This window comes from Chlorocebus sabaeus, chromosome 22 (assembly GCF_047675955.1).
Source record: "Chlorocebus sabaeus isolate Y175 chromosome 22, mChlSab1.0.hap1, whole genome shotgun sequence".
Taxonomy (NCBI): domain Eukaryota; kingdom Metazoa; phylum Chordata; class Mammalia; order Primates; family Cercopithecidae; genus Chlorocebus; species Chlorocebus sabaeus.
Genome location: NC_132925.1, coordinates 65,274,242 through 65,287,605, shown reverse-complemented (window position 1 = coordinate 65,287,605; position 13,364 = coordinate 65,274,242). Strand labels below are relative to the sequence as shown.

Genomic DNA, 13,364 nt, shown 5'->3' with positions numbered 1-13,364 from the left:
ATTAAAATGACTTTGGTAAGAATGCATTTTATTCTTCCATATTTATTGACTCTCCAAGCACAAATCCATTAAAATAGTAAACAAACGAAAGGTGGGACACAGAAGTATTTGTTTAACTATGATTTCAAATTAACTTTAAGACACAATTTCATCCCCACAATAAATGTAAATCCGAGTTTATAAATTAAATTGCACTAAAAATCAATGAAAAGACATTACTTACTTTAGGGATTCTGCCATGATCAATAACTAATCAAATATATGCTATATATAGATTTAAATCTTCATATATTGAATCTGTTGAATATATCATACAACTATAGTTTCATATATTTTTTTCTTACTGATGGCATAAACATACTGGAGCAAAAAAAATTCACGATCTCCACATAAATGTGTTTAGTTTTTTTTTATTTGAATTTTCAAACTTTTCACTGTACCTGTAATGAGGTGACGGGTTGCCTCTTGCTTCACAATTCAAAGTTATTTTTTCATCTTCTGAACCAACAGGGAAAATACTATTGCTGGGTTCTTTGACAAACACAGGGCCTTGTAAGAGAAGCTCACCTACATGGCCGGGGAGACATCCAAAAAATAATAATCAGTAAAAGGTATTGTAAAAAGTTACATTCCAGTATTGAAGAAAACAAGCAACTAGTAAAAATCTAGTACTGCTCCATTTGCCTACAAAGTAAAATGCTCTGTAGACATTATTTTGTTAAAGGGAATCAATTAACCCACTCAACAGCACTGTACCTACTCTATAAGAACTAGCATTGGTATGAAAAATATTCCATATTAAGATCACTTCATACTGCAGTAATTACTTCTTAAAACAACAAACTACATCTAAGTGTAGACTGGTGAATACACTATTACACCAAGTCTTTTCTCTCATAGCCTCTTTGCCAAACTAAAGCTGAATTCAAAACTAATTGAACACCTAAGTAATTTCATAAAATCTGCTTGGCATGCAAATGTTAAGCTTGACAATGCTATTTTGCCATTTGGAATGAAAAACAATATTTGGTGGGATGTCCATTTTATTACTAGCAAATTGAAAAGGAAGATACAGCACTAAACAAGTAAAGTGCTTGTTTTTTTAGATTTTTTTTTTTAAAGATTTTTTTTTGTTTTTTATTTTTTAGATGTTTCTACTTTGGCTAAGAGAACTTGATCATGCTCTGAGGAGAATTTCCACATAAAGACAAAAAAATCTCTCTATTGTACTATGAGTTTATGAGTTTACAAAAGAATAAGATAATGCCACCACCAAATGCTTATGGGACTGCAGCTGTATAATCATTGCCATAGCATTTCTGAAAACAAATAAATTCGTCCCCCGAAAAAAAAGCTCTTTACTTTCCTATTTTGCTTGGAATGTTCAGCAAAATTACAGAGGAGTTTCTATTAATTCAGAGAATGAATAAACAGACTAAGAGACAAAGAATCCATGAAAAGTCAAACAAAACGAGATCAAAAAGCAGCAAAAAAGGCCCCAAAACAATGAACTGGCATTTTAGCTACTTCAAATAGCAGTTAGCATTAAAAAAAAATTTACCATAAGTGTAACAACAATAAATAACAATATGGTTAAAATAATCATTGAAATGATAAAAATAGCAGCTGCTAAAGCTGAAATTTTCAAGTAAATCCTATGTGCCCAAATGTGTTCATTACTCCTCAGAATATTCTGTGAGGTAAATGCCATAATTATTCCCAACAGAAGACAAATACTGCGCCTAAAAGTGGTTAGGTGGCATGAGCAAGTTCACACAGCACTGCAGAATGTAAAACATACACTCTAGAATAATGGATTCCACAGTCCATGCAGGGATACTCTCTCACCCTTTCTGTAAGGAATTTGGCCATACCCTAGGTCTGATCTTTGTCCTCAGCTTCTAGGAGGTAATCTGCACGATAGCTGATTGAAATGTCTGCTTAGGATGGGGACTGGCCACACTAGATCTTAGGGTGGGGCCAGCCACACCCAATAGTCTTGGGTTGGAAACTGGCCACATCAGACAGACTAATCATGTGATTAAAGGTGAGAGATTTGGGTCATGTGGTATCAGATGACGTGGAGACTCAGCTCAACCACATGTGCAACCAGTCAGTCACACCTACATAATGAAGTCTCAACAAATAACTCTAGACACCGAGGCTCAACGAGTTCCCCTTGTTAGCTCTCATACTCCTTGAGTATTGTCACACATCGATACCGGAAGGGTCAGATGTCCTGTGGACAATAAAAGCTGTGCATTTGAAACCTTCCAGACTCCGCCCTATGTGTGTCTTCCTCTAGCTGAGTTTAGTATGGATCCTTTCCCTGTAAATAACATAACTGTGAGTATAACACTTTTCAGCAACGTTTGTAAGTCCTTTTAGCAAATTATCAAAAATGAGGATAATTTGGAAACTTCTTGAACTCAAAGACTGTCAGAAGTGAGGGCAAGTTCACAGCTCAGCTGACTCGGGGCAACTTTGCACCACAACATCACCACACAATTAGCCCTTACTAATCCCCACCATCCTTTAAGAAAGGAGCTTGCTATCCCTTTTAGTCCCTGATCTTTACTTTTATCTATCGGGGAAATTGCCAAAGGGAAAAAAAAAAAAAAAGCTTCAATTTCCCTTTTTAGGAAAGGGCAACTTCCAGAAGAAACAGATTTTAAAATTGCCACTAACACCCCTAATTTAAAAGAGGTAATATTGCTATTTTCTTCATTTTGCCCCTTAACCAATTCACTGAATAGAAATAAGTAAAAACAAAAATGACAGTCTGTTCTATTAATTGAATTTATTGTCCTAGAAAGTTGAAAATATTTATGATGTCTCTTTAGAAATACTTGCAAATATAGTGAATATTTCCTAACATTTTTCTGATGTAATAGCTTCTGATTTACTTCTGATAACATATATTTCATTATTTATGAGATGGGATAGCATCATTTTTTCTGACAAATTCTGATGTATTTATAGCTTGAAACCAATAATGCATTAACATAATGGTATAAATTTGGAAATAACAGGAAAGTTGGGGAGATAAACCAAAAGAAGAAAGGTTAGTAGAGATAAGAAAGCAGTGGTTTAAATGAAAAAGGCAAAGAGAAGTGTTCCAAAAATTTCCTTCAAGTGGTCACAATAAAAACTCAATTGCCCATCCCATCATCATCTAATAAAAGTCACGTCCCAAACGATAGTATTTGTCTTCTCCAGAGGCCACTATTAATTTTAAATAAAAATGTTAAACTACTAGGAGCGTTTTCTTCTGATATCCTTTTGAGAGAAGGATAATAACTGCTAATTTGCTAACATTCATTGAACTAGGCACCATGAGCCATGCGCCAGGCACACGAAGCAGCTATCTACATGCTTTGCTTCTCCTATCTCAAGCTCTCCTAGCGCCAGTTCCTGATCTCTGAGGTCTAGCTACACTGCTCTTGTTCCTGCTTCTCAGACATGCTGAGCTTCGTGTCACTTCTGGGCTCACACACTTGTTCTTCTTGTGTTCTGGTTTCTTTTTGTCATTCATAATTTAGCATAAATGTCACCTTCTCGGCTTAAATGCAACCATGTGCATTCCCCCCCCCATCTAAAGTCATTACACACCCTTCATTTCCACCAGCCACAGATATCAAAGCACATCTCACAACCTCACGAGATCTCCCTACATAAACACTACAGATGTTTATGTATGTGTTTGTTATTTATTTGTATTGAATTCATTGCTGTATTCTCAACTTGTAGAACATGGAAGATATTCAATATCGGTCTGTAGAATGAATAAGATGAATGAAACAATCCTCATAATAACTCTATATGAGGCAGATACTATTTTACAGCTAGTGACTGATAAAGCTAAGATTTTAATTTCAGAGCTCATCTTCTCACCTTGCACATGGTTTGGCCTCCCCAGAAGAAGTGAGGCCCAGAGAGGTTAAATGACTGACCATAGTAACAGTTTCCTGGTCAGACCTGGTCAACTCCAGTCCTCACATTCTTGGTTTGTTTCCCTTTCCAGGAAGCAACACTGTTCTCAATATGGTCAGAGATGAAAATTGACCAACAGCCTGCTTTTTCAACTTCAGTATTTCCTGATGGCGCTGGAGTTAACGGCCTATGAGGCACATATCTGCCATCTCTGAAATTTAAGGCTCCTAAAGGCTTTCAGCCCATCAGCAGTCATTTGGGAGCCTCCAACGCCTCTTAAAAAGTAAGTACAAAATAAGAATCAAACATGACAGGTCAGTGCATGCTTCACACTCAGAAAAGGGACAAGGCCACTCAATCTTGCTTCACGGGAATGAAATAGGTGATGAGAGATGCTGGGGTTTCATGTTCTAGTCTCTTGCCAGCAATATAAACTTAAAAGGAATAGATTCTGAAGTCTCTACTAATCTAAAAGAAATTATCCAACATTTTCTTCAAAACGAATTTGATCCTCAAAAAGACAGAACCTTGACTATTCACACAACTATTCATAACCAGTTAAAAGCACCCGGTCTGAAAACAGAAGGGGGCCCCTTGCCTAACTAATGAATTCAATGTAACATTCAGATTGATGTTAAAGTTTACTTTTTGTGACAGGGGCATTTTTTTGATATGCTAGCCTGGCTCCAAAGCTCAATTTTAAATATACAACCTAAAATAAGAGGCATATCACATTTCCGAACAGGACTAAAAGGTCCAAAAATCCAATCTTAAGGTGTTATTTTTCCCCCCAAACACCTACAGGCAACAAGGAATAACTGCCTTTGAATGTATGTGCAAGCTTTATGAGCTCCTAAGGTAATGTCACATAAAAGATCAAACCGCAGACGATCAATTCTAATGGTCATACTCTATACAATTTTTATGAAGACTGACAAAGAAAAATAGAGAAGGGATTCTGGGCAAGTTGCATTACTCTACTAAAAGAAATGAAATTCCTAAAGGACAATGATGGTATCTGAAATTCCTAGGGAAAAGGAAAGCATATCCTATTTTTCCTTGCTGATTTATGTCATATCTACATGGAAAACAAAAACCAGTAGTGCATTTCAAAACACAGGGTAAATCACAACAGGGTGTAAGGGTAGGCAATGCAATTAAAGACAGAATTTAAGAGGACATGGATTTAGAAAGGAATATTCCATGCACTTACAAGGCATCAAACCCAAACAGAATGAGTTCTAGCCTGGGTCAAAGAAAGTAAAATCATATGCCGCCAGTGAAATAAGATCTATATTCTAGGGCCTACTATTCTTCAGGAAAAAAAACTTTTAAAACAAGAAAATTTTTTTTAGAAATGGGATATCTTCTATTTTGGCAATCGTAGTTTAAAGCTGGAAAATGCCAAAGAAAACAAGACCAAAATAAAATTCCATTTATATGCTTCCAGTGTCAGAGGAAGATAAAGTATTCGATCTCAGAATATTTCATTTCTTTAACAAATATGTGAATGCCAGACATGTGCCGCATGTGAAAACCTGGCTGTGTCAGATGCTGCTGGTAGTCCACTCAACAGCTATCGCCTGTCCTTCTTCCCAACCCTTAGAGTCTGCCTTTCACTGTGGAGAATGAAAGCTCCAGAGATACTAGCTTTCCAGAACTCTTGGTCGTTCTTGGCTGGGAAGCAGGGTAGCCAGGCGATACTGGCTTATGAGACCACTAATAGCCCAAGAGGGTATATCCATTTCCTAGGGTTGCTATAACAAAGTACCACACACTGGGTGGCTTCCAAAACAGAATTTATTGTCTCACAGTTCAGAGGGCTGAAAGTCTATATCAAGGTGTTAGCAGGGTTGATATCTTCTGAGGACTGTGACAGAAGGATCTGTTCCAGACCCCTCTGCTTGGTTTATAGATGGCTATCTTCTCCCTGTGTCTTTCTTCATATCATCTTCCCTTTATGTGTGTCTCTGTGTCCAAATTTCTCCTTTTTTTATAAGGGCACCAGTCCTAATGGATGAGGGCCCACTCTAATGGCCTCATCTTAACTAATGACATTAGCAATGACCCTATTTTCAAATAATAGGGTACTGGAGTTTAAGACTTCAGCATATGAATTGGGGATGGGGTGGGGTAGCAGCAAGATTCAACCTTTAACAAGCCGTTAACCTGCTAAGAACTTCTAGATAAAAGTCTCTACTCTGATTGTGTTTTGAAGTAAACAAAATGCTGACCTCACTTTCCTTCCTTTTTGATATGGAAACTTTCACAAAAGGAAAGAATGCTGAGAACTACTGAGACCAACTGGACACCATACGGCAGAACACTACACATGTGTGTGTGTGTGTATAAAATATATATTTCTATATGTGCATAAACACACACATACACACAATGTCACAGAAAAGGCAACCCAGAGCTCTCACATCTTTGAGTCCCTGAACCAACATGAACCACATAATTCCAAACATCATGTGTTGGAAAAATAAACCTCTAATGCATTTTGTCACCTGCACCTAAAAGCTATACTGTAACCAATGCTCCAGAAAAAAAAGGAAAAGGTAAAACAACACACTTCAGATGAGAAAGGAAAATAAAGTACTTATTAAGAATAACTAATGTGTCTGTTTTCCACATCTGGAAATGTTAGCAAGCAATTAAGTTAAAAGAAAAAGTGCTGGAGTATAGCATGCACCTGGAGTATGACAACAAAATAACACCAATAAAAGTGATGAAAACCCTTTAAATTGAGAAATTAATAGTTCACTACATGATTTTTCTCAATCTTTATTTCCTGTTTTATTTATAAGCAGGAAATAAAGTAATTGCATGGGAAGTGGCATTCAATAATTAGGGGACTGGAACTGACAGGGACTGGTTAAGCTTCACAGGACCTAGAAATAAATGTTCGAGTAAAACAATACTGCTCACTGGAATGGCAAAACCCTTTCAAAGCATGCAGATTTTTACCAAGAACTATATTCATCCTCTAATTGCAACCTGCCTAAGGAAACACAAAAATGTCCACACATACAAAAATATACAAAATGGTTTTTGTTTAAGCTTAAGTATCTTGATTTTGGCACTTTGCTTTCGTAAACTAATCGCAGAGTTTGGTGGAAGGTATGATCTATTTCACTGGACTGATTAACATTAATCTGTATTATAATTCAGTAAGAGAAGAGGACTAGAGAGTACTTCTAAAAGTGCCCAATGTTTTATGTTGATACTGTTTAAATCCAACGGCTCTATTTTTGCTTGTTGAAATGTTCTTTACAGTTGAATGAAATGGTTAACTAATTTATAGTTATAATGCAGGACATAACGTTTTTGGCAGAAAAACAGGGTGGGAAGAGATGGGCTGGAGTCTTGGGAGATTAAAATGTTTTCATAGTACTTCATAGCTTTCTGTATTTAAATTCACGCCATTGTCTTTTTATGAATGTGAGCTTTAATGTTTTTGAACCTCCATGACATCCTTCTGTAATTCTCAGACCATAATTATACCTTTCTTGCTAGACAGCTTAATAGCAACTCCACATGATTAAAAAAAAAGTTAGAATGCTATTGTTGGATGCAATATGCAATGTGTACAATACACCAGGAGAACACAATCCATGGTCCATTTATCTGAAAAAAACAACACTTACATTCCCTCTTTCTATTATACTTTCATTGTACATTTTTGAAATGTGCAAATTCACAAGGTTCTCATCCACCATATGAAAAGAGTGCATTAATCAACTTTTTAAAATATTTCTTTAACATATTACTTTCAAAGATTTTAATAGAGATGATTTCATTTCTATTACGGAACCCATTCTTTCTAACAGTTTTTATTCTTTAACAGAGAGTTCAGGTCAAGGCCTGTTAGGCCCAGACACAATTCTCTTTATGTATCTTAGAAAGAATGTTTCATATCAAACTCTAGTTCAAGGTCACTGTTTCTATGAGGAAATAATTATCCAATAAAGAATTCCCTTTGTAAATGAGTTGCAATGCAGAAGCTATTAAGAACTAACACTAGGCCTGGCGTGCTGGCTCACACCTATAATCACAGCACTTTGGGAGGCCAAGGCTGGAGGATCACAGGAAGCCAAGAGTTCAAGACAAGCCTGGGTAACATAGCAAGACTCCATCTCTATGAATAAATAAAAATTAGTGGGGCATGGTGGTGCATGCCTGTAGTCCCAGTTACTTAAGAGGCTGACATGGGAGGATCCCTTGGGCCCAGGAGTTTGCAACTGCAGTGAGCCATGATAAGAGGACTTGAGAGTACTTCTAAAGTCCACTCCAGCCTGGGCAACAGAGTGAGACCCCAACTCTAAGAAGAAAAAGAAAAAGAACTAATACTACTTAGTGATTGCATCTTGTAGTATTTTATAGCTGTAATCTCATAAAGTAGAAAAGAGCATAATCTCTTCCTGCCCCCACCTTAGTAAGCAGAAGCCAGCACTGTGTTTATAAATGTCTGAGTGTGTAAAACACCATCGACTTCTCTCTCCCTGTTTCTTTTTTTCTTTAAAGAAAGAGTCTTGTTCTGTCACCTAGGCTGGACTGCAGTGGCCTGATCCTGTCTCACTACAACCTCCGCCTCCTGGTTTCTAGCAATTCTTCTGCCTCAGACTCCTGAGTAGCTAGGATTACAGGCGCACACTACCATGCCTGGCTACCTTTTTGTATTTTAGTAGAGACAGGGTTTCACCATGTTGCCCAGGCTGGTCTCGAACTCCTGAGCTCAGGCAATCCACCCGCCTCGGCCTCCTAAAGTGCTATGATTACAGGCGTGAGCCACTGTGCCTGGCCTCCCTATTTCTTAAGTGAGGATCCTGATTTTACACTTCCAGACTACTGAGGGGATTGAGTTGGGTTGTGGGGTAAGATATGGAGGTCTAAGGAAGCAGAACAGAAAGGACAACTGATATGGGTAGGCTTTGTGTCCCCACCCAAATCTCATCTTGAATTGTAATCCCCATAATCCCCACGTGTCGAGGTAACTGAGTTATGCGGGCAGTTTCCCCCATGCTGTTCTAGTGATAGTGAGTGAATTCTCACAGATCTGAAGGTTATAAGAGACTCTTTCCCCTTTGGTCAGCTCTTCTCCTTCCTGACACCGTGTGAAGAAAGTGCCTTGCTTCTTCTTTGCCTTCTGCCATGATTGTAAGTTTCCTGAGGACTCCTCAGCCATGTCAGTCAATTAAGCCTCTTTACTTTATAAATTACCCAGTCTCTGGCAGTTCTTCATAGCAGCATGAAAACGGACTATTACAACAACCTTCCCCAAAATACATCTGGAACTATGGGGTGCAGAGAGAGGGGTATGTCTTAGAGTTGCCTAGGCTTACATTTGTTAAATTCATTTTAATTGATTCACAATTAAAAATGTAATTATCATAATGATTAATTGTAGACACAGTAGGCATACAACTGATAAACATACAACTGATAAAGTAAACATACAACTGATAAAAAGATTTCTTCAAATAATACTAATCCTTACTGCATGCTGGACGGTTACTTTTTTCCTTTAGATTCTATTCTATTCCACTCTATTCTATTCCATCTGATATGCTTTATCCTACTTTTTAAAATGCTAGACATAAACTACTACTATGTTCATATCATCACAACATCAATGGGTTCTTATCCCCAATTTGATAAGCTTTGGTCTAGAAACCTTCTCTCCTGTCACCAGCGCCCCAGAGTATTTTAGGAGGGAATGGGTGATAGGTGACAGCTGTAAGATATTTCTTTCATTTCCTTTTCTTAGGAATGAAGCCAACCTTGGCAATGTATGAAAAAATACAACCATCTTAAAAACTGAAAGAGTATCACTGGGCCCAAGATATAGTAAAGACAAGAGAGCCTTCCCCAAATCTACTGAACTGCTACCTCTGTAGCCTCAGGGAGAAGAGAAATACTGTGTATTGCCAATAATGTTGGCAAACAAAAACACATTTTATTTTGTTTTGACAAGCATTGTTTCTTAGTGCTATACAGTATGGAACAAAATCCCTCTTCATTATATATACTTAGTTAATAAACACATGGACATTCTAAAATGTCAACCTATGAAGGAAAAATAGACATGGAATGCTAGGCCCAGTACTACACACTTTGCATTTGCTAAATCACCTAATTCTAAGTGACTATTAAGCAGTCTGAATAAAAAAGTGGTGCTCCTTTTAATCCTTTTTTTTTTTTTTTTTTTTTTTTTTGAGATGGAGTCTTGCTCTGTTGCCCAGGCTGGAGTGCAGTGGCGCAACCTCCACCTCCTGAGTTCAAGCAATTCTCCTGCCTCAGCCTCCCGAGTAGCTGGGATCACGGGCACACGCCACCATGCCCAACTAATTTTTGTATTTTTAGTAGAGACGGGGTTTCGCCATGTCGGCCAGGCTGGTTTCAAACTCCTAACCTTGTGATCCACCCGCCTTGGCCTCCCAAGTGCTGGGATTACAGGCGTGAGTCACTGTGCCTGACCTCCTTTAAATTCCTATTGCTTTCCTTAATAATGGCACAGATTATAAATAAGTAATCCACAGGGCTGGAGAGGATGAGTTAAACCGGAATCTTTCTATACATTTTTGGTACCATTGTTTTGGAAGAAGCATCTGGCAGTATGTATGAGAAGTCACCAAATTGTGTAAGGAAGTCTGAAGAAACTCTGCTCTCGATTCTTTCATTCATCCTTCCTCATTATCTCCCTTGTAGTAATCGTTCCTCATTCTGAATTCCTAGAACAATGTTTGTGTATTTTACTCATCACAATATCGTTATCCTATAATATATGACATTTACTTGTTTTTCACTCTTATCATCCTCATCCCCAGGCTTTATACTTTCAGAAGATAGTGACCCTATTTAACACACACTTCTTCTAACCTCTTAGCATACCTACTTTATATACATATATATATAAAATACACATATATGTAAGTTTTCATATATATATATATGAAAACTTAGTAAATTAGAAATTGTCTGGGAATCTCCCTGGGTCTGTAGGTGTGTGTACTTATGCATCATTGCAGATGGTTTTAATTTACAAAATGTTAGAGCGGATTACAGAAAGACACCGGACTTTCCTGAGACCACCCTAATCAGATACACTTATCTCCAACTGTAATTTATGCATCCAACTATAAAATAATTCGTTATATAAAAATATGAACACACAACAGAAGCAAATTCAATGAATGTGTCTATGACTCTTATGAAACACCTTCACTGTGTCCTTACAGAGGCATCCACTGTCACTAGGCAGTTATTTCTGTTAGGCAGTTTGCAGATTCTTGATTACCTACACCCCGCGCACACCCTTCTGCATACCATCAATACAGGTACAAGATAGGAGCAGCTTCACGAAAGCACATACAAAAATAGCACTTTCGACAGCAATAGCACCCTAAGTAATCTTTTGCAAACCTCAGCGTGCTGAACTAAAGTCGCATTTCTGCATTTTAATCACTTGTTTGAAAGTAACAGCTGCCTGAGACATTAAAACAAAACAAAATAAAAATGCTCAGTTCTACTTGGCGTTTCACTTACTCAGATCTCTAAGAATGTTTACTGTGGTTAAAGTTACTGTCAAGAAGGGTGAGCATTAGCAAAGGTCTTACTATTCCTATGGAATGTAAGACCTTTGCAAAATATCCCCAAATCTATGAGAAATCATTTATGCAAGCTATGAATTTAGTTAACAAGTAATCAACAAGCAATTCTTACTTTAATCTAAATCTTCCAAAGTTAGGATTCAAATCAGTCACCTGCAGGCTGCCTGGACACATTCCACATCTTGGTCCCTTCATGTCGGTTTGAGCTTTCGGTCTGCTTTTCAGATAGGACCTGGGCTAGTTTGTTTTTTTCAAGTTTTTGCAAATCACAAATTCTACAATCATATATGACCTATCATAGATACTGGGAATTTGGGTTTGCAGAGCTGCACGATGGTAGCTATTGGGCCAAATCTATCTTGAGCACTTCTTAAATTTGGATCAAAGAATTTCAGGGTGGGGAGAAAACACTTCCTTTAAATTGAATGGCTTCATTTAAAAAAATGCAGCGATTTAGACATAAAGTCAAATTTCACCTTCTTACAAACAGAAAATCAAAGGTTTAGCAATCTCCAACTCAGCAATTCCATATCAATAAAGCACAATTTCCATATTCATAGACTATAGCCCTACAGGGAGTAAGACATCCATGGTTGTCAGCAAGAAATTCACATATAATTACTTGCAAAATAACTTTGTTTATCAAATAACGTATCTTGGATTGATTTATGTCATTCTTCCTCCTGGAATATTTTTGCCCTTTATTCTTCAAGGCATAAAGTCTTGAAAGTACATCTAGGTATAATCCCACTTTATCATAAATTCAATTCAACACATCTCTACAAGAAGTGAGATAAATAAATAAATAAATTAGCCTGGCATCGTGGTGTGCCTGCAGTCCCAGCTGCTTGGGAGGGCTGAAGCCAGAGGATTGCTGGGCCCAGGTGTTCGAGGTTATAGTGAGCTATGATCTTACCATTACACTCCAGCTTGGGTGACGAAGTGAGACCTCTGTCTCCAAAAACAAACAAACAAAAGGAACATTTCATAACGTGAAAATTATATAAAAGTTGAATTTTAATGTCCATAAATAAAATGGTGTTGGAACACAGCCACACTGACTTGTGTATATATTGTCTACAGCTGTTTTACACATTACAAGGGCAGAGTTGAGTAGTTATGACAGAGACTACATGGTCCACAAAGCTGAGAATATTTACCACCTAGCACATGTTATGAAAAATCCTGCTGACCCCAGCTTTAGGAAGGAGCATGTCTACTAGGAGGAACAGTGACTTTGGACCATAATAGACATGATTTTTTTTCCCACTAATATTCCATTTAGCTTTAGGCAAGTCATTTAAGCTCTCCGAGCCACTGAATTCTCCACTGTTATATGGGAATGATATCTATAATATAGGATTTTTGATGCAAAGATAAGCAGTATGTTTTCATGGCAGCAGTGGCAATGCAATACATGCCATTTGATATTATTATTGCATATTTTTCACTTAGTGTTGCATCAAACTTTTAACTACCTCTGACTGAGGAATCGTAATTTATGGGAAGGCAGTCTAATACATGATTTTATTCATTATAGCCTCCTATATATATGGCCTGAAAAATAGGATGGAATTGTCATTATCTTCGTGGTAGTTGTGAATACTGGTACCTGTGTTCAGTTATCTGGTTTGAGCAAATAAATGCAAGTATTAAGTCTGAGACAAAAGGTCCCTATTAATCTGTGGAAGGTAGTAACTTCAAAAAAGAGAGGGAAAAGGGGGAATCCGTATAATGTCCACTAGATTAGTTCTCATTGAGAGACAATTCTCTAGCAAGTATTCACTTTCTACCCTTTCTTCAAATAATTACTCACCA

The 13,364-nt window shown here is 37.4% G+C and overlaps 1 protein-coding gene across 3 annotated transcripts in view; it reads right to left on the bottom strand.

Moving 5' to 3' along the window:
- The window catches only part of CNTN3 (contactin 3), a 336,826-nt gene that overhangs the window by 227,015 nt on the left and 96,447 nt on the right, over positions 1–13,364 (bottom strand). For all 3 annotated transcript variants that reach the window (XM_007985007.3, XM_007985008.3, XM_073009925.1), the window contains one exon: positions 441–567. In XM_007985007.3, the coding sequence (XP_007983198.1) occupies positions 441–567 (127 nt within the window). The remainder of the gene's footprint in view (positions 1–440; positions 568–13,364) is intronic.